The sequence below is a fragment of the Protopterus annectens genome, chromosome 6.part0 (assembly GCF_019279795.1).
Source record: "Protopterus annectens isolate FY-2018-M chromosome 6.part0, PAN1.0, whole genome shotgun sequence".
NCBI classification, from domain to species: Eukaryota; Metazoa; Chordata; order Ceratodontiformes; family Protopteridae; genus Protopterus; species Protopterus annectens.
In genome coordinates, this window is record NC_056737.1 from 1,143,494,062 (window position 1) to 1,143,515,655 (window position 21,594).

A 21,594-nucleotide genomic window follows, 5' to 3' on the forward strand; every position below is an offset into this window, starting at 1 on the left:
TAGTTTTTTTAAATGGCTTATGGATGGTATTGCATATCCTATATAACAAGAGCCATACCAACTTGGTGGTAGCCATTTATAGGCTTTGTTCCCACACACAATACATGTGCCTTAATGCATAATTAGAATGCCAACCCTGTTGTTCCAGAAGTACCATGAAAAATGCCATATACAGTTTCAACTTGTTTCTGTGAGTCTTCAGTCAAGTTAGACAAAGTATGAACTGTTAATCCTGCATGTTTTCCTTCCCTATCTCTAAACGCTGTAATAATAAAATTACACTGACTATTGCCTATGTTCTCTACCTTAGGAGTTGGTACATCATTGTACCATGATTACTCTCTCTTATAGCAAATGAACCCTTTTCCTGTTTACCACAGAGTTAAATATTGGGTACTATTAACATTGATCTCCTCAAATATTGCACTGTTCAGTTTGTTTCCTTCTTTATTATATAGCCTATCTGGTATGATATCTATTTCCTGAAGAGTAAATGAAACTGGTACTAGAGGGATACCTTTCCCTGCCACTGGTACATACACACAAATCCAACATTGGGATAAATTGAAAGTGTGCGCATAGATAAACCAAAGCTTAGTAAATGTATTATAAGGTGGATACCAGTCTTCCCATTTTAGTACTTCCTCTTTGCCTGTTGATGCTCTGGAGATATAACCTGAACCCAAAACTCAGCTTGTAAAACTTGATGATATAATGTCACTACCCTGCAAGAACACAAACCTGCATCTGCCTTATACACTTGTGTCAGTCCTAAAGAAAATATGCCTTCAGAGATTTGAGACAAATCAATGTACATTCTACTGGTAAGTTGCTTGTCTACTAAAAAATCTGTAACATTTATAACATTCCATGCAAACAAAGTATTATTATCTCTACACCATTGATACTCTACTATATCTAAAGAAACGTAAAAAAACCCCAATAAGCTGTAAATATTTCATTCTCTGGCACGTAAACTGTTTCACAGTCACTGGTCATCTTCAGGTGTAGTTCTTCTGCCTGTAGTCCAGTTGCACGAGAAGAATGGAGCATCACAGACCTTGGAAAGTATATAATCAAGCCAAGCAACAATACCAAGGTGAGCCCTACACTCCATCATCCCAAGTTGCAATGTCCTTTGCTGTGTCCCTTGTACAATTAGGCCTTCCATCCTCCCCTCACCCATCTCTTGTGCAAGGCTGGATGGCTGCTGTTGACAGATGGCCTGTCAAAAGACTATATTCAAAAAATCCAAAGCAGGCAATATATTATGTATAATGACCTGTAAAGCACAAAAAGCAGTATCAATTTTTTGGATTTACATCCGCACTCTTAACAAGGTTTAATTGATCAATGTGTGCAGTTTTGCATTTCCTGTCTTTGTGGTTCATATCACTTCTCTTGATTTGATACACTAGAGGCCCTCCCTGTTTGACTATAGTGTATGGTCCTTTCCAATTTGAAGCAAAACAGCCTCCGGACACAAATCACTTTAGCATGACCTGTGCTATCAGCTGTAAACTTATGTATGCCAATAAAACAGTTAATCTGTCAGTTCTGATATTTGTGGCAAACGACATTTCATGTCATTGCATATTTTCACTTCAGATCTAGAATGTTAACATACAGCTAACAGTTGATATAGTATATGACTTACTTCATTTCATGCTGGCATTGATCTGTTTAGAGCTACCTTAAAGAGCTCATTTTCCTTATAAGTGTATCAGTTTTCTCTCCTTGATTATGCTTCTTATTTCCTTCACTTGATTTGTATCATCTGAGGTTCTCACATTTATTGAGATTATGGGTTTCTGTTTTGTGGATATTTCATTTTTCTTTCTTTTTTTTTTTTTTTTACTTGACATTGCTTTTGCATCTTCTTTTCAGCCATTTGTTTCCTCAATATGAGGCCCCGTTTGGATTAAAAATAGTGACATGTTGACACTAGTGGATGAAATATGATCAAGAGTTTTATTCATAAGGTGATTTGCATGCACAAAATGATACTTCGAGCCTTTATGGAGGTTAGTTGGGAAATCACACTCGGCTACAAGAAGGACATTGAAGAAATATAAATTCTAATTAAGCAGCAGTTTACTCAGGGTCAAATTCTACTAGTCTTTACACTACTCTAAAAATATCTATCATAAGTAATGGTGAAGCCCTATTAAGCAGCTCCTTTTCATACCAGTGCCCAAAGTCATCCTCCTGTAATCTCTCTCACTCTGTTGCCAGCCAGTAGATGGAATCCATGATTTTTGTTTTTTTGCCATTTTCTTATACCCTCTTCTCACTTCTGTATATGTGTACTACTAGGCAGAATTCAATACATTATCCCTTTTCTCAGCACAAACTTGTTCAAAAGCAGCCATGTCATAATAGCGGTGTATTCTTCTCCTAAAAACAGTCCTTGCTCATGTCAGCACAAGCAGCTTACAATATACAGAACATTTAGTTACCTTTAAGCCTGTCATCCATCTGCAACATATTCCTTTGGTTTAGAAATACACATGTCAAATCCATTTAAAGAGGCAGGTGCAAATTACAGATTCAGAAAAATAATGGCACATTTGTCAATGTCTTATAGGTAACTGTTAGCTAGCTCGTGAAGTCATTGAGATTATAAGTCTATGAACAAAACAAAAAACACCAGAATTAGAGTATGACGTCCCAGTAACTTATCAATGACTTCCAGTAATGATTGGACTCAATATACATAGTATTTATTTATCTATGTATTTTACATTTGTTTACTGGGAAAGTATGACTGAGTGTGTGCCCATTTTCAGGGGAGGCCAGGGGAAAATTTACCTGAGATTTTTACAAGACAAGTTGGTCTATAGTAGTAAAAGTCTTATAACAATATTTAAAATGAAAAAAAAAAAAATCCAGAGATTACAAGCATAGAGGCAAAATAGATGTGTAACAATTTTGAATATGATATGAAAAGACAAGATAATAATTAGGTTAAACGTTTCATAGGATATGTGGAAAAATGAGGTGGTTAGAAGTGGTAAAATAGAAAGTTAGTTATAAGAAGAGATGAGGAGAAGAAAAATATAATTATATCAAACAGAAAGGTACAATTAAGGAGGAACAATATTAGAAATGAGGGTACAGTATATGTACAAAGTAGGAAAATGTGTGGATATAGGTGAATGCTATTTTAAAAGATTGGGATATTAATATAATGGTAATATCTGAAACCGAAGGACAATAGTTAGAGTGATGTGATTCTTTCTTGAGCATATTCTCTATGTTGTGAATAATGGCTGTGTTGATCATCTTCCATTGTAACAAACAAATCTTATATTTATTGCGTCTCAGTTTCATCCAAAATGTCTGACATAACATTCAGTGACATTCAACATTTGAAAGCCATGAAGTCTGTGCAGCACTCTGATCACATCTGTAACCAGTTTCACCATGAAGTCTATGCGGCACTCTCATCACATCTGTAACCAGTTGAACTGAATTAAACAGAGTAAGAGAGCATTCTGTAAAGTAAAAGAAGTTGGTAACTCTGATTATCATTATTTTTTTTTTACTTAATCCATCACTTACTCTTTCAGAAATAAAATGATCAAGTTTAAAAGAGACGGCACACAATTTTGAGCCAAAATTAATGACATCCCCATTAATTAAAGACACTTGGGAGGTATGTTTCAAACAGTGCAGCTTTTGATTAAGGAGACCTTTGGTAATGATTTGTAGCAGCTACAAACACAAGCAAGCCCTCATTCTGTATGCGGCTAACTTGTAAAACTATTGTGCTACTGTAAATGCTTATACATACTAGTGTGGATTATGTTACATGCCGTCATTGTGTTACTACGTGGCACACTAAGAAAGCTTTATTGTCATTCCAGTTGTGACAGGTGTTTGGACAGGTACACACTGAAGGTGGCATTGTACTCAATGATCATCTTAATGAGTGCCGAATACAGTGGAACAATTACATCCCTGGATCTGGAAGCACGACTCTTACATATAAGTTGTGCAATGAAAAAGAACTTCCTTACAGCAGTGGATACATGGTGTTCAAAGGATAGTTCATCGTTGACATAAGTTCCTAGATCCCTAACCACATTCCCAGATGTCTAACCATGCAATCAATTTTCAGGAGTGTATTGTCAGTGTGATAGTTACAAGGAGAGTCGTGATTACTGAAGGACAGAGTTGCATACTTTTTTGACATTTAGTTTTAGTCTGTGTTTTTTTACATCAGCTATATGTTTGGGACAAACCCTCTTGGAGGACCATTGTGTCCTCTGGGGAGTTTATGATGACAGCAAGCTTGCAGTCATCTGCAACTTGGTCGGCCACAAACTATTAACATTAGGTTTGACCTCTGAGAAGTAAATAACAGATTGGAGTGGTCCAAGGACTGATCCCTGGGATACAGGTCTAGTGAAAGGTCTTTTGGAGGGGATAGAACCCACCCATCTTAACTTCTTGGGTTTTATTGGTGAGCCAGTTTGCTATCCAATGTGTTTCACAGGGACTGACATTTAGATGGAAGAGTTCATCTACAATGACTGAGTATGAATTGGTGTTCAACATCTTTGTAATATCTAGGTAGTTGTGTGAACTGTTTAGAGCCTGTCCATTGCTTCAATAACTTTTTTTTTGGAGAAGATGACCAGGTTAAATAGGGAGGACCTGGCCTTGACAAATCTGAACTGGGTTGGGTTGAGACTCTGTAATTTAATTATATCCTCATTTATTAATACCATAATTATCATTTGTATAGCTTTACATATAGGACTGGTTAGGCCTATGGTCCTGTAATTACCCAGGTCCATTGAAGCCTCACCTTTCTGCAAGGGAATGACCATTGCTGTCCTCCATTCATCCAGCATAAAGCTTGTTTCAAGGCTAGTATTAAATAGCTTCTGTAGGGGATCAGACAAGTGGTGTTTCAGAATGACCAGCTGGCAGCCCTGGTATGTTATCTGTGCCCATACCTATAGTGTTCTTGGCTTTGGATAGCACCTTAAGAAGTTGTTATTGGGAGATCTGGGGAGGGGGGGGGTGTAGGGTGGTGTATGTGATCTGAGAATTTTGGAGGGAGGAAGGGGTGAAGTTTGAGCAAAATTCAGTAGCTTGGCTGTGTCCTCTGCATCTGAGTATGTGATATGATTTACTATTAGCTCTGCACAGTGCTGAACATTCTTTCTGAGATTTTTATCACAGATCTGTTCATAGGTGTTTACTAGGCTAACAACCACAAGGGCCTTTTTAAGTCTAGCCATGCATCCCAAATCTCTGACAAGTTCTGATACCCTTGATAAATGTAAGCATGGGCCTGGGAGATGAACCATTTACAGGTTACCTGTTTGCATGAGAGACATAAGTGCCAAACTAGGGATACATTTCTGGTTTCCCATCCAATTGGAAAACTTGAATTGGGTTAGGGAGGAAGGTGGCTTTGTGGTTATTTTTTTAACACAATTAAAGAAAGCTTTGTGATTATCCTTCATTTGAGTGGCTTTTTTGCATCATATCTGGCTGACTTTGATTTGATCAGGGTCCAGAGTTCCTTAAATATATACTTAAGTTGATTATGTTATATGCTATCATGCTTTGTATTGTCATGTGACCTGGGAAGAAAGTGAAAAGGGTTGTGTACTGGCCCTTGAACCTAGTTAACAAATTGAAATAAATAAATAAGCTCAGTCTATAATAATTTGCAATACTGCCATCTAAGATGGCATGTATTAGAATTATTTTAACTACATGTTATCAGGTTGTAGTGTTCTTTTAATTGTTTGTGAGGGAAGCATGTAGTATTTGAAGTATGACTGACTTTTCCCTTTCCCTTCTGTTGATTTTGTAGGTTTTGCAGTGGCGTACCCATCAAGAAGAAGTTGCTAGATTGGAGGCTGTTATAGCAGAGAGAAAGGAGGAGGAAGAAGAGGAAAGATATAAGAAAACAAAAGAAAAGGAAATGGCTCAGAGAACGAAGGACAAAGAAAGAGTATGGAAAACAGTGTTTGCATTTTTCAGTTCTTTCTTTTTGGGTGGAAATATTATCAACATATGTCGTCATTGAGTAATTTTGCCTAAACCATAAACGCTCAAGCAAGATAATTTTCTATTGTTGTACTTCCTCTAGAAGGATTTTCTCACTTTTGTTCTACATAGTGGACATTTGTCTGGCAACTTTTGCTTAGATGTGCCAAAGAGACGATGCCTTCTTTTTGGAGCACTTTTGCTTGATCTGTCTTGCTGCTTTTGGGGAAAGGCTTCAAAATGCAGTAGCATCCTCTACTAGTTCAGATGTCCATACTATGCAATGCATATAGGCAGGTAGCCACTTTCAGATAAAGTAGCCTGCCAATGTTCATCATATTGATCACTGCTACAGTAGCCTTAGCTGTATGGGTTATAGCCTGCCAAGGATATAACAGGGTTCTAACGCTTCAGTGCACCTTCTACTTGCCCAAACTGTAAAACTGCTTAAGCTGACCTGACTTAAAGGCAAGTTTAGGTGCCAAGCCATTCAGAGCTTTCCTGTTGCCCAAGAGTACACTGTTCTGAGGCTGTCAAGGATTGACTGTCGGCTTGTGATCTTTCCTTCACCCTTGGATGTTTCCAATGATTCCTGGGGTGACTGTGCTTGTGGCTACCTTGGCTTGATTGTGAACTCTTTACAGTCTGTGGTTGGCAACTGTTTCATCCTATTAGTATATTTGTTTTTTATATGACTAGGGTTAATTTTCTTTATCCCAGTGTAAGGGCAACCTTGTTATGAGGTAATTCTCTCCTTACAGGGGGTTATGGTAAGGGGAAAACTTGATCAAAAGACTGAGAAAGTCCGAGCCTAGTTGGATCTGATAACCTATAACCCATCTGTTGAGGATGGCTGGAAGCAGACAACACAGATCTAGTGTTATAGGAAGTACATAACTTTCATTTCTATTCCATATACTGCATATTGCATCATTTCTCTACTGTACCCAACTAAATTGTATTCTCTGACTTGCAAAGTTTGAATGCCCATCTACTACTGTACTAATAGTACTAAAGGATTTTCAGATCATGCAGAGGACAGGACACACTTAGGGTTATTCACCTTCTACAGCTACTAAATGGTCTACAGGATATTGCTACATAATTTTCCCACAGAGGGGCTTGTGTCTGCTCTTTGCCCCATACTGAATCACAGTTAGTAATTCAGTTGACAAAGGATCAGTGGCCTAGATGACTTGACCATCTTTCACACAATATTTGAAAACACTTTTTTTCTGTAGAATATTTCCAGCTTAGTTGTAACTGTCTCCGTTAGGTTACAGCAGGCATTTAATATTAAATGGTTTTGCTCTTTTTAATTTCTCCAAGTCGTTTGGGTTTCCAATACCATGACGGGAATGGACCCCATTCCTTACTCAAAGTACGATTAAAGTTCATGAAATTAGTATTGTTTCACTCTTTGATGTTCACCAAAAGTGCTCTTTGCAGCACCCTAAGTGTGCCCAGTAATGACTCATTCTGCAATTCATATGGTGTTACATGAATTGGTAACATATCTAAATGTTGTTTGTCTTTTCGGCTTTTCCCGGTTAGGGGTCGCCACAGCAGAACTCTGGTCCGCCAATGATTGGCAGTAGATTTTTTATGGTGCCGAGTTGCCAGCCCGATGCCCAACCTTCAATGAAGGCACGCCCATTTACACATGTCTTTCGAACGCCACTCGACCACGGTGGTAACAAATCTAAATACGATTGTAAATTCTTTTTTTTTCTCAAAAAATTTTTTATTAATTATATGAATAGCAAGACAATTAAAGGATTATACATAACAAGAAGGCATAAATGAACATATAACGATTCATCTAGTGATAACAACCTTCATGAGCTTTTGATAAGTTATTTAGAAATAAAACATACACCATATGTACACTATATACAAGTTAGGCAACCTGAGAGAGAAAAAAAAAAAAAAAAAATATTTAACATTAACTATTTAATATGTTTAGAACCTTTTCTAACACAACCTTTCTAATAGCTTTTTTTTTTGGACTTCCACCTAAGTATCTTTGAGCATCAATAAATTTAAAAGCCATTTTCTGGAAAGTAACCTATTTTAATTTAGAATGATCAATCCAATTTTGTATTATATAAAGTTTTAGTAATGAGCAAATAAAAATGATAACATGAATATCAACTTTTGAAAGATGAATCAATGAAATATGTAGAATAGCAAATTCCCACGTCAACGTGGATTTTTGATATCCCATTTTCTGCAGTCTGACTTTCAAAGATGTCCACAATCTGTGAGAAAAATGACAATACCATAGAATATGAAGGAGGTCTGCTTGGGGATGAGAACAGCATGAACATGAAGGGGACTTATTTGGGTTAAATTTGTTTAATTTGATTGGGGTAAAGTAGGCATCATTATTAATCATTAATTGTGTGTATGCTAATTTTTAAAAGGGATAAATTCCTTAGTGTGTCTAATAGCCAGGACTTTCTGAGATTCTGACAATTGGGAATTATAATTCAACCAAACATTAGATAAAAGACAGTTGTGGTCCATCATTAAAGAATTAATTAATTTATATGAGTTTGTGAGCATTTTATCAGATGATGAAAGTATTTTGATAATCGTGTTAAGGTTTTTCAATTGTGAGTCTATGGGGACCAGAGATACAAATTTGTTTTAATTATTGCTCTTAGTTGTGTAAGAATTGGTGAGTAATTCCAGTTTACTTTCAATAACTTACGCCAGTCAGATAAAGGCAAGTCAAGATATTTCAAAACATCTCCTACTTTTAGATTTTTAATTAAAGGATAGTTTGTTAAGTTCAAAAGTTTATTGTCCAATAATATATTTGGGTTTAGATGAATTGGCTGAACATGGTGCGAGATCTTTTCTAGTTTACACATTTTGAGTAAGGTTTGGAAATCTCTAATCTTTTGTTTAAATACTGTAGATATATTTTTAATAAATAAACTATCCAGAGAGATAAAGGGAATAGCTTCAGGATTTAAATTATTAGAAATGACATAATTATACCATAATTTTATCCATAAAGAGTGATTTGGATAAGAAGTGTTATTGAATTTAGAGATAGTAAGAAGTTTATTGGATGAGACAATCAAATAATAGAGATAAAGATTAGGTAAACCCAAACCTCCCTTGTCCTTCGAAAATGCCAATCTAGAATAGGAAATTCTAACAGATTTAGGGAACCATATGAATTTTGCCAAAGCTTTATTTACAGACTCAAAAAAATTTTTTGAAATTATCTGATCAGATGATGAGAATTGGTAAAGAAATTTAGGCAGAATATTCATTTTAATAATGGCCACCCTTGAAAGAAATGAAAGGTTTAGATGCTTCCATCTGTCCATATCAGACAATATAGAGTTCCATAATTTATTAATATTATTTTGAAAGGAAGATTTATTATTGTGTTTTAAATTGATTCCTAAATATTTTATATTATAAGTAAACTGAAAATGATCGTCTGGAAACAAAAAAGATTTGTGTGCTAAATAATTTAAGGGAAAAATATGAGTTTTTGTAGAATTTAAAAGATAGTTGGAAACCAAAGAAAAATAATCAATATAATTCATTATTTTTCTGTAATCAGATAATGGAGTTTGAAAGTAGATTACTAAATCATCCACAAAAGCAGAGAAATGAATATTAGTATTAAGAATTCTAGGGATGTTATGAAAAGTATTTTGAGTAATAAACAATAGCAAAGGTTCTAAGTAAATGTTGAAAAGAAAAGGGGACAATGGACAACCCTGTCTTGTTCCTTTAGTGATCTTTATCAGAGCAGAAAATTGACCATTAATGTATAGTCTAGTAAACATATTCTTGTATAAAACTTTTAAAAAAATTTATAAAGAATAAGGGAATATTAAAACATAACATAGTTTGAAATAGAAAGTGCCAACATACTCTGTCAAAGGCATTTGATGCATCTATAATCAAAGCATATATAGGGTTTGGATTTTTCTTAATGAGATGAAGTATAGTCTCTAAAGATAGAGTATTATCCCAAGCATGTCTCTGAGACATAAAACCTGATTGATCTGACGAGATAATTGAGGGTAAAATCCGTTTCAATCTGTTAGCCAGAATAGATGACAGAATCTTAATATCCATGTTAATTAAAGAAATGGGTCTATAATTTACTGGGTCAGATTTATCTTTATTATTTTTGAGAATTAGAATGGTTTTGGATGTGTTCCAATGAATATCTGAGATATCATTAACTCTTATATGATTGTAAACTTTAAATAGAAAGGGAAGAACTACCAATTTGAAAGTTTTGAAAAATTCTGGAGTAAAACCATCAGGTCCTGGAGATTTACCCAATTTAAGATTATCTATTGAATCCGAGATTTCTTGTACCGATATAGGGGTAGAAAGTAGTTTTGCTGATTATCATTAAGTTTAGGGAACTGCAAAGAGTCTAAAAAGAGTTTTGAGTGATTATCTTTAACAGAATTAGAAGAACCTGAATATAACTCAGTGTAAAGAGAGGTGAAAAGTTGAATAATCTCTTCATCAGTATTATATAATCTGTTATTATAAGATAAAGATGTAATATTTGGATTTCTGAAGTTAACTTTAATAATTCTCGCTAACAATTTAGATGGAACCTGGGCCCACTCTGAATATGAAGCAAGTAGCTTTTGTTCAGCTAAGGAGAGGTTATTTTGGTGAAGCAGAATTAAATCTTTCTGACAATCAAAAATTTGTTTTTCTAAAGTAGCATCATAGTTCAGACTAAGATGATTTTCCAACGAAGAAATTCTTGATTTTAAGAATTCCTCTTTCTTAAAGTATTGTTTTTTGAAAAAAGCAGCTTTACTAATAAATAAACCTCTTAATCTTGCTTTACATGCAGCCCATTGGATGTCATAAGGAATGTCTGATGATTCAAGACTATTCACCATTTCATTTAGGATTTCTGAAGCTATTTTGCAAATATCTTCATTTGACAATAAGTTATTATTTAAGGTCCACTTATTAAACATAGTTTTATTTTTGATATTGGGTTTTATGTTCAATTTTAGTGAAATTCTTGAGTGATCCGAAAAGAATCTGGGTTCTGTAGTAAAGTCCACAATATATTTTGAAATATAATCTGAAATTAGAAAGAAGTCTAATCTGGACCACGAATGATAGCACTTAGAATAATAAGTATATATATCATTCTTGTTTATATTTTTAACAGTGCGGAGGGGATCTATTAAATTATATTCTGTCATCAAATCATTTATACGATTGTAAATTCTTTTTTATAAGACCAGTTGCTTCTACTACTATTGGAACTGTCTGGGTATCTTTCTTCCACATGGCTCTCATTTCTGCCTGCAGATCGAGGTATTTTATGACTTTGTGCCTTTCTGTATGCAAGACACTGTAGTCACTAGGTGTGGCGATTTCAATGATCAATGCTACTTTTGTCTACTTTTCTTGGACCGCTATATCCGGTTTTCTAGCATCTATCTTTTGGACTGTTGGTATTGGGTAATCCCACGTGATGTAGACTTCATCATTTTCTATGATTCTCTGTGGCTCATGTTTCCAGTGTTTTTCAGCCAGTTCGATACCATAATGTTTGCACAATCTCTTAAATGGGAGTATGTGTTTTATCATGGAATTTCAAATTCCTTTACAGTATCTCATTTTTTTCTTGGCTGATTTATTCCTGATGTTCAGATGTGAGCTTGTAGTGCTACAAGCATTGCCACTAAACATAATGCCTTAGCATTCTGTGGAGCAAATGTCATGTTAGATTTATACACTGTGATCTGCTGTTCTCCTCTTTGTCATTATTCAAAAAGGATTAACATTTATCTCTTAAGTTACCTTCAAAAGTTAACATTTGGTTATTCCTCTTTTTACTTAGTAAGCTTTTCTAAGCATTATTTTTCAGTATGTACTACAAGTCCTTCTTTTAAAAAAAAAACAGAGGCTGAACATTCTAATGTATGTTGTCTCATGCTAGTTGAACCACACTAGTTTTAGCTTTTTAGGCACCGAGGCATTATTTTTACATTACTAAGTCTTTGGATTGCTCTCTTTTGGCAGGTGAGGGTAACATATTTATTTTTATTTAGCATTTGTTTACTGGGAAAGTCCCACTGGGACAGAACCCATTTTCAGCAGAGGCCCAGGGAGAATTGCTGCAGATGCATGTCTTTGGAATTGGGAGGAAACCACAGCACCTGGAGGAAACCCACGCGAATGCAGGGAGAACATGCAGACTCCACACAGAAGGCACCCCAGCCGAGAATCCAACCGGAGAGCCTCTTGCTGTGAGGCGGCTTCTGGAGACTGGTCGGCCTCAGACGTTTCCGCTGCGAGTCTTAATTAGCCCTTGCGTTGCCCGAGTGCTTTGGTTGCTGCCTGTATCATGACCCCATTGGATGCTGATAAAGTACAGTCTTCTTGAGTGCCCATTCTAACTGATGAGATATCCCACTTTAGGCAGGAACTGGGAACTTTGGATGTTCATCATATTGATTACTACTGAAGTAGCTTTAGCTATATTGGTTATATCCTGCCAAGGATATAATAGCGGCCAGCTTCTAATGCTTTAGGGAACCCTCCATGCACCCAAACTGTCAGGCAGCTTGAGCAGGGCTGACTAAAAGACCAGTTTGACTGCCAATCTCTTCAAACTTTTACTGCCACTAAAGAATATGCTCCTCTGAGGCTTTTGAGGATTGATGGTCAGCTTGTGCTGTTCATTTGCTTGGCAGATAAGTTCCCTTTGGAGAAAGAAAACTTCCATTCAATTATATTTTGTTGATTATTACTGCTTTCCTCTTCAGGAAAGTCATTTTAAAGCTAGGAGTTTGTGTTTTAATGGACTGCCACAGAACTGTATTTACTTTTAAATCAGGGCACCCTTTTTTCCTATTAGTGTAAAAGTTGTTTAAAGTATCTACAAAACATTTTTTTTCTGAGGATAATTGAGCTTATTTTACTTTTTGGTGCTGTCAAGTGTTTTACAGTGTTTTTTGTGTGAAAAAGTGACTTTTAAAGACTTTAAATTTTTACTGGCTATTGTTGCATGTTTTTCACGGGAAAGAGGCACCATTTTCGGCTTGACCATAGAAAAAACAAATCAGTCCTTCTTCCAGCCACAAAAAGAAAAAATTATACTCATCACTCATCAGACCAATGATTGAGTACAATGCCCCATTCGGAATGTATCTGACCCGACACTTGCAGCAGCTGGAGAGGCCACAAAAGTTCCTCACCAAAAGGATAAAGGGTCTCAAACATCTGTCCTATGCTGCCCGACTGAAAGAACTCCAGCTCTATTCAGTCGCTTACCGCTTGCTCAGAGGTGACCTTTGCCTAACATACAAGGCCATGTCAAACCCAGATTTGATGAATATGCTTCACCTCAAAAAATCTAGATCCATCAGAGCCACAAGGGCGAGAGACTTAAACCTCGACACGGCTATTAATAGGACGTGCTGGAGGGATAGATTCATCACCCAAAGACTCCCTATGCTGTGGAATAAAATCCCGGTATATGTGAGGCAGAGCACCTCGCTGGCCTTGTTCAAGAGAAATCTTGACCAATGGATGGGAGATCGCAGATATACCCCAGGGATTACCTCAGTGTCACTGCTCGACAGAGGCACAGCAAAATAATGGGTATAGTTCCCCATACTAAAGGGGTGGCGTAAGCCACAAAACTATGGGCTAGGCTTGTAAATGCCCTCGGGCAGATAGCCTAGTATGAACCTATGAACCTATGCAAACAGCATTTGCTGCAACAGCAGGCTAGCAATTTGCTTCAGCTACAGGTAAATGACTGTTGTGACCATTTGTTTTACCTCAGGTCCACTCATCTTTTAACGTCTGATCACTCTGGTGTAGCATCTACAGCCACTATGGACCCAGAGCTAGCTGTTGGGGTCCCCTCAGTGGGCAAGAGAGAGACACACTCTTGTTGATCTTGGGATAGGGAACAGGGAAGGCTTTGCTGATTTGTCAGAATGTTCCCATCCCTGAGGAAGCTACTGCTATCATTTATTACACTGTTGGCCCTATTTTTTCTGTCAAAAAGAAACTGAAACCTAAACATGTATCTACTCCTCCTCAGATTTCCATAGACAGGAGTAGTTTGCTAGGTATATCTCAGGGTTTTATTCAGACTTTTAAGACTTATTTATTGCTTTCTAGTAAACGAAAGAAGGTATGCAGCCTTTTCTGAAATTCAAGATTCAGAATCTGGACAGGTTGATGAAAGGACAGATATAGGTATTTCTCCTCAGTTTTTTTATTCAGACTTACAGGAAACTTCAGTTTCTGTTTTCTCCTTGTGGTTCCTCTCTCTGTGCAACTATTTCCAGAATGTGCTGGTGTTTTCAGTTGGAGTACACTGAGGCTTCTTAGTCCCTTAGAAAATTTTATGAGCTGTTACAGAAGAAATTTCTTGAATCTTCAGCATTTCCTCCAGTTCTGTCAGCTTTGTAGGATGTGTGTGTTTCTGTCTGTATTTTTGCAGGCATTTAGCATGCTGCCCCTAAAATGTAGATAGAATTTATAAAGTTCCTCTCTCTTTTTAAGTTTTTATGCACTCCTCCCAAACCTAATTGGGCAATTATAGCTTCAGATATCATTCTTTCCTTATCATTGTTGCAGTATTACAGAAGAGTTATCCTACTGAGGAAAGATGAATGTTCGGCCAGCATACTAAAGCCTTTATACCTTCCAGGCACCATACGTCAGGCATATGCTGTATGTACACTGTGCGAGGTCCATATGTGACATGATGTATGCATGCCTACTTCTCAGAACTTCTTTGCTGCTAGTCTGTACGCTACCTTGAATTTGGTCTGCAAGTCATTTGCCAGGTTGATTCACCTACTGAGATTTCTGAAAATAAGGGTCCCACTGGGGTTTCTTCCTTCCTTGCTTCCTTCACTATTGTGTTTTACATGTCATTCAGGGAAGAGAAAATGTGGGTGTGGGAGGCAGATTCCCATAAAGATAGTCACAAACATTGCCTTTTTTTGTTTGGATGCTACTCATGACCATACATAGTGTGGGATCTGTCAGATGTTTATCCCCAAGACTCTACAAAGTCATATTTCTTCCCTCCCTCTCTATTTATGTAGACAGCCAGCACTTGAAATTGCCAGCTCAGGGTACCATGGCAAAATCCACCCACCATGATTTTCAACTGCTATATTAAAAAGGCGGCCAAGAAAACATGTTCTGATTCTGCTGCTGTTCAGCCTCTCCTGGATGTCTCCATTAGGTTGGATGAAGGACCTGAGGAACGTCTGGTGTCTCTACCAGTCCCCTCTACAGCTACCCTGTTGGAAGCCAACACGGGGCTGCCTACTTGCACATCAAATGAGGCTGCATGCTTATATCCACCAAGGATGTAGAGGGGTAAACATGGTTGGTTATTTTGGAAGGGCCTAGGTGGATTCCCTCACTTAATTTATGGGAAGAAGTGTCTGGTACCCTTGTATAGGCTAGGGGTGAACCACATAGGTTGGTAAAAGCTGGTTTTCCAATGAAGAAAAAACAAAAAACTGGACATGTGGCTTCTTTGCCAAGGGTTCTCACAAGGAATAGCAAGATTTTTCTCCGGGGCTTTTCAATGTTAATATAGCTCTAACCCCCCGAGGTTTGCCTGTTCCTGCTTCTGTTCCATGGTCATCTACTACTGGTAAACATGCAAGAAAACCTATTTCCTGAGAGAAAGACTTGGGCCTAGACTGCGGGGAAGAATCATTGGATTATTCTCTTTCAGCTCCCCACTTGCCTTGGGATCTGAGGAAGAGGATTCCCTTTCTCCTGATTTCTCTGTTGAGGAATTGTCCTTTGGGGATACTGTCCCTTTATTCCTATCTGGGAAGCATTCTAGTTGACATGCCTGACTCTGTGGCCAAGTCTACAACCATTTCTATACTAGGATCTGCCTCTCAAGTAATTCATCACTCTGTTAAGTGTAGTTATGATGATGCTAATGCCTGTTCATGGCCCGCTGCATTAGGTTCTGTAATGAGCAGATATTCTTGGCTACACTCTCTTCCTGATAATGCCAAGGCCAAGTTAACTGGATTCTCCCTTAGATACTCTGAATCTTTTCTGCTCTATGACTGCTGAGCTTTTCAAAAACCATTCAGGATAAGGGCAAAATGATGTAAGAGTTCTCATTCACCCTTCAATTGACAGCTTAGTTGACAGAGTTTTGATTCCATTTATTTTATTTTATTTATTTATTTTATTTTATTTTACATTTGTTGACCGGGCTAGTCTAGCTGGATTAATGTCCATTTTCAGTAGAGGCCCGGGGAGAAAAGCTCCACAGTAAGACATAATTTTACTAACATAGTTGTACAGAGGGTGTATTTAAAGACAGACTGTAGTACATAACATTTTCATAAAAGTCTAAAACTACTAGTAGCATCAACAGGAAAAAGTACATTAGATTCTTCTTTTAAACATCCATCCATCATAGTGGTATTGAGAATCCAAGATTAAAAGAGAAGTAAAGAAACAGTAAGAGAATATCTTGTTATAGACAGCAGGAGAGAGGAAAAGGCATGGAACCAACTAGGATTAGTCAGGGTTAGAACATGGGCAGAGCCACTGGGAGTAAAGCCATGATTTTATATGCTTCTTGAAAGTAGGTAAAGAGGTAATAGACATAAGTTCACTTGGAAGTTTGTTCCAGATGGGTGCAGTACAGTTGGAGAACAGACTATCCCCAGCTTTGTTGTTGGATTTGTTGGAGGCAGCTAGTAGTTTGGTAGCAGAGCGTAGGGAAGAGATGTTTTTATATGGGGTAATAAGGGAACAGAGTATAGTGATATTAGTGGGCTAATGAAAGATTTTGTGGGTAATGGTCAGTTGCAGAAGTCGTATATGATTTTATAATTCTAGCGAGCCTAGCTGTTTGAGATTAGGGCAATGGTGGGTACGAAATGGGGCTCCTGTTGCAAATCTGGCTATGTTATGGTAAGCTGTTGCTAGTTTGTTGAGGTTACTTTTAGTTAGGTTTGTATAGATTGGAGAGGCATAAAATAGGGTAGAGAGTAGGTGGGTTTGTGCTGAAGTACTTCCGGCTGAGGGAGTGAGGAAGGGTTTAAGTCTGTAGAGAGATCCAAGTTTTCTATTGATTGATTTGATAGTTAAGTTAATATGGGAATCAAAGTTAAGGTTGTGGTCTATTGTGACACCAAGAAGTTTGGTCGTAGGATCAGGGGATATTATGGTGCCATTGTTAGAGGATATATTGAAGGAGAGAGAGGATGACTTATGTGATGGAGCGAATAGTAATAGTTTAGTCTTTTTTGGATTCAGTAAGAGGCAATATTGTTGGAACCAGTTTTCGGCTGCTGTGAAAGCTTTTTGAGTGATATTTTGAAGGTCATTAATGGAAGAAGCTGAGCATATGAGTGTTGAATCATCAGCATATTGAATACAGATTGATTGAGGAAGGGACTTATCTAGATTGTTTATGAAAATAGAAAGGAGGAGAGGTCCAAGTATTGAGCCTTGTGGTTACACCTATTTTGATAGGAAGAAGAGATGATAAGTGATTTTCCCATCGCACTGCTTGTTGTCTGTTATTTAAGGGGGAATAGAACCACTGGATAGCCTGAGAGTCCAAAGCAAGAGATTTCAAGATGCTAAGTAAGAGAGTGTGGTTGACCATGTCAAAGGCTTTAGAGAGGTCTAAGAATAGAGCAGAGGACAGTAAGTTGTTATTCCAATTTATATTAATATGGTCAGTGAAAGACAAGAGCGCAGTAGTAGTACTGTGATGAGGTCTAAAACCATGTTGACTGTCTGCTAGGAGATTGTTTTGGAGGAGGTGATTAAGTAATTGCCTATGTATACATCTTTCCATGATTTTTGCTAAAGGGGAAAGTAAGGCTATGGGACGGAAGTTAGAGAGGTCATTTAAGTTGCCACCTTTATGTAATGGGATGATATGAGAGACTTTCCAAAGGATTGGGATACAGCCTTCTGTTATGGTACGATTGATTAAAATAGAGACAGGGAAGGCCAGTGGTTTGGCTGCAATCTGTAGGTATTCAGCTGGAATGAGGTCAGCTGAAGGGGTACAAGGTTTTAGCTTGGTAAGTAATTTATGAATGAGATCTGTTGAGACTGGTTGTAGTTTAAATGAGGGGGGATTATTGTTTAGGGAGTTGGGTGCTTGCGTGGATGGTGGGGATAGGGATGAAGCTAGGGAAGTAACAGTATCTTTGAAAAATAAGTTAAATACATCAGCAATTTGAATTGGGGAAGTCTGAGTGAGGTTTGAGGGTGTAGGTGTTTTGGAGTTACCTGGGTGCAGTAAATTGTTGATACCTCTCCAGAATTTTTGGGGGTTTTGATGTTGTGCATATTGGACTTTTGAGTAGTAATTTCTTTTATCAGTGACTATCAGTTTCTTTGTTTGATTTCTAAGTTGTTTAAAGGTCACATGGTCGGCTAGGTTTTTGGTAGCTCTCCATTTGTCCCATGTTCTATTTCTACGTAACATTTTTTGTTTGGTTTCTTTGGATAGCCAAGGAGCAGGCTTTGTTTTGGTTCTTGTTACTCTTGTAGGGGCATGGTGGTCAAGGATTTGAAGGAATTTATTGTTAAAGTAAGAGACAGCTTCATCTAGAGGCAAATATTTCAGAGGAGACCAGTTGCAAGCTTTTAGCTCTAATAGGAAGTTGTGTATGTTGAAGTTAGTTTTGTTCCTGTTAGTTCTGAGTTGAGTTTTAGTGGGGATGGGGCTTTTTTGTCGGTTGATAAAAGTGATTTGATGGTCACTGATATTATCAGGTAGTGTACCTGTGATATAACACATAGGGTTAGTGTTAACTAGGATCCAGTCCAGGATACTCTGTTTGGAACTGGTTTTATTTATTCGGGTATGGGACGGTAATAGTCTGAGTAAAGCCATAGACACCATTTTCTGTAAACGTGCTCAGGGATTTAGAGGAGACTAGCAATCCATCTGCAGGAAAAACATATGTGACTAAATGGAAAAGATTTTCTGTCTGGTGTCTGAAACATGACCTAAAACCTTTTTCTGCGAGTATTCCCATGGTTGGTTTTTTTATATGAGTGAGTTGCTCAATTCTGATTTGGCATATTTCTGTGAGTCTGCCTGTTGCTCCACCTTTGGCTTCTAATTTCGAGGTCAGACTATTTCCAAAAGGTGTCCTCCACATCAGGCCCCCAAGAAAATCTATTCTTCCACATCAGGCCCCCAAGAAAATCTATTCTTCTACATCAGGCCCCTAAGAAAATCTATTCTTCCATCATTGGACCATAATTTTGATCTTAAGAAACTGACCAAGTCTTCCTTTGAGTCTGCTACTTTCTATTGCTTGCAAGAATGTACCTGGAAGGCTGTTTTACTAGTGGATCTTTGCTCTGCCAAGAGGGCCACTGAACTTCAGGCTTCATGGCATTTACTCCATGTTTTTGGATTTTCACAAGGACAGGGTGTCACTTCCTACCAAACCTTCCTTTATGCCTAAAGTAGGTAATGACTCGTCCTTACATCAGTCCATCCATCTTCCTCCTTTGTTTCTTTCTTCTCAAAACCCAAGTGAAGGGGATGTTCATCGTGTTTCACTGTTGCACTCATGACTGTAGGGTTCAACCCTGCCGGCAGGCAGTCCTCGGTCGGCCAGAATCCCAAAGTCTGGGTCCGGCGTCGGCTGTTCAGCCATGCTCCCTGACGTCAGAGTGCCAGGAGTACAAAGCTGACAGTCGACGCCATGTTCTCCAGTCTTTCTTGCCGTGCGGTGATAGCAGTTTGCAAGTGCTGGTCGGCTGACTCCTGACAATTTTTTCTAATCAAACTTCAGTCCGAAGACAACTTCTCCTACTCAAAGCTAAGTACCCCGTTGGGGAAACTTTTTTCTTGCTCCAGTCCGATGTCAGAAAAAGTTAATAATTGTATTTCATGTGGGAAGCAAATACTTCATAAGGATTTTCATTCTTACTGTATTCCTTGCTTAGGCCCTGACCACGACATAGCTAGTTGTCGGTTTTGTGCTAGATTCAATCAACGTACTATTAAACGAAGGTACAATTTTGCTTTTCATTACTTCGGTAGGCGTTTTAATTACAAAATGTTGTCGGATATAGTTCTGGCTACCGGAGTTCACAAATGACGCAAGGACAAAGACATGCCTCCGAGGTCCAAATCAGACGATATCACAAGCGGAGCCAGCTTCAGGTTCAGCTGTCATCAGTGAGGTGCTTTTGCAGCCCCTGTCGTCGGCCATTTCGGAACCGATAGCCGAAACGGACTCCCACAAGGAGCCAACTAGGCCTTTGAATCTTTCAGTTGGACCTTCGGACAATGCTCCTTCGGATGGGTCCGGAGCCGCTGTGCAGGTACCGGCTTCCGAAGGGGTTTTCAGGCCTACTCAGCTTCTTGAACAACAACCAAACAGGAATCTTTGTAAACCAGCGTCTTTATTGGGAGAACAGACAAGAATTCACAACTTAGCGCTTTCACCCTTGCAATAAGGGCATCATCAGAGTTATACTTCATCTTGAAAAATCACATGTTTAAATAGCAAAAAACTAAAAGACACACCCCCCCCAGCAACCAATAGCAGCTCAATAAAGTTTTCAGTCACACTTAATAATACTTGGAAGTTTTCACACGTTATTAAAACACATGTCCTAATGCCCTATAAAAATATATAATATGCATTAATATTTGTGATTTTAAAAATACATGATATTCTGGTACAAAAATAATTAGTATCCAATTAATCAACATTCTAATATACAGTTTAGTGCAATTTAATGTAATTTAGTATGTCACAGATAAAGCAGGGAAACATCTTCAGAATATAAAGATTTTTTAGGCATAAACAGTTTGCACTAATAATAAGGCACAACACATTATCCATAAAATAAAATAAAATCTATATACTGAAATGAATTCATTAAATGCTAATTATTAGTTAATATCAATAATAAGGGAACAGATGTTTAAACATTTAGTCAAATCATCTGTGCTCTGTACTTCAAAATACTTGACAATGAAATGTATTCATTAATACCCGGTGGCTTGGACGCGTTTAACCTAAGCTGCCGTAAGCATTCCTTCACTTCTAATAAAGTTTCAGCATCCCCACCATTCTCTCTATATAGGTTCATAGGTTCATAGGTTCATACTAGGCTATCTGCCCGAGGGCATTTACAAGCCTAGCCCATCGTTTTGTGGCTTACGCCACCCCTTTAGTATGGGGAACTATACCCATTATTTTGCTGTGCCTCTGTCGAGCAGTGACACTGAGGTAATCCCTGTGGTATATCTGCGATCTCCCATCCATTGGTCAAGATTTCTCTTGAACAAGGCCAGCGAGGTGCTCTGCCTCACATGTACCGGGATTTTGTTCCACAGCATAGGGAGTCTTTGGGTGATGAATCTATCCCTCCAGCACGTCCTGTTAATAGCCGTGTCGAGGTTTAAGTCTCCCGCCCTTGTGGCTCTGATGGATCTAGATTTTTTGAGATGAAGCATATTCATCAAATCTGGGTTTGACATGGCCTTGTATGTTAGGCAAAGGTCACCTCTGAGCAAGCGGTAAGCGACTG

At 37.9% G+C, this 21,594-nt stretch overlaps 1 protein-coding gene across 1 annotated transcript in view; it reads left to right on the forward strand.

Moving 5' to 3' along the window:
* CCDC148 (coiled-coil domain containing 148) overlaps positions 1 to 21,594 on the forward strand; it is a 2,032,828-nt gene that overhangs the window by 1,352,943 nt on the left and 658,291 nt on the right. The window contains exon 11 of the mRNA XM_044073632.1: positions 5,840 to 5,980. Coding sequence (XP_043929567.1) covers positions 5,840 to 5,980 — 141 coding nt within the window. The remainder of the gene's footprint in view (positions 1 to 5,839; positions 5,981 to 21,594) is intronic.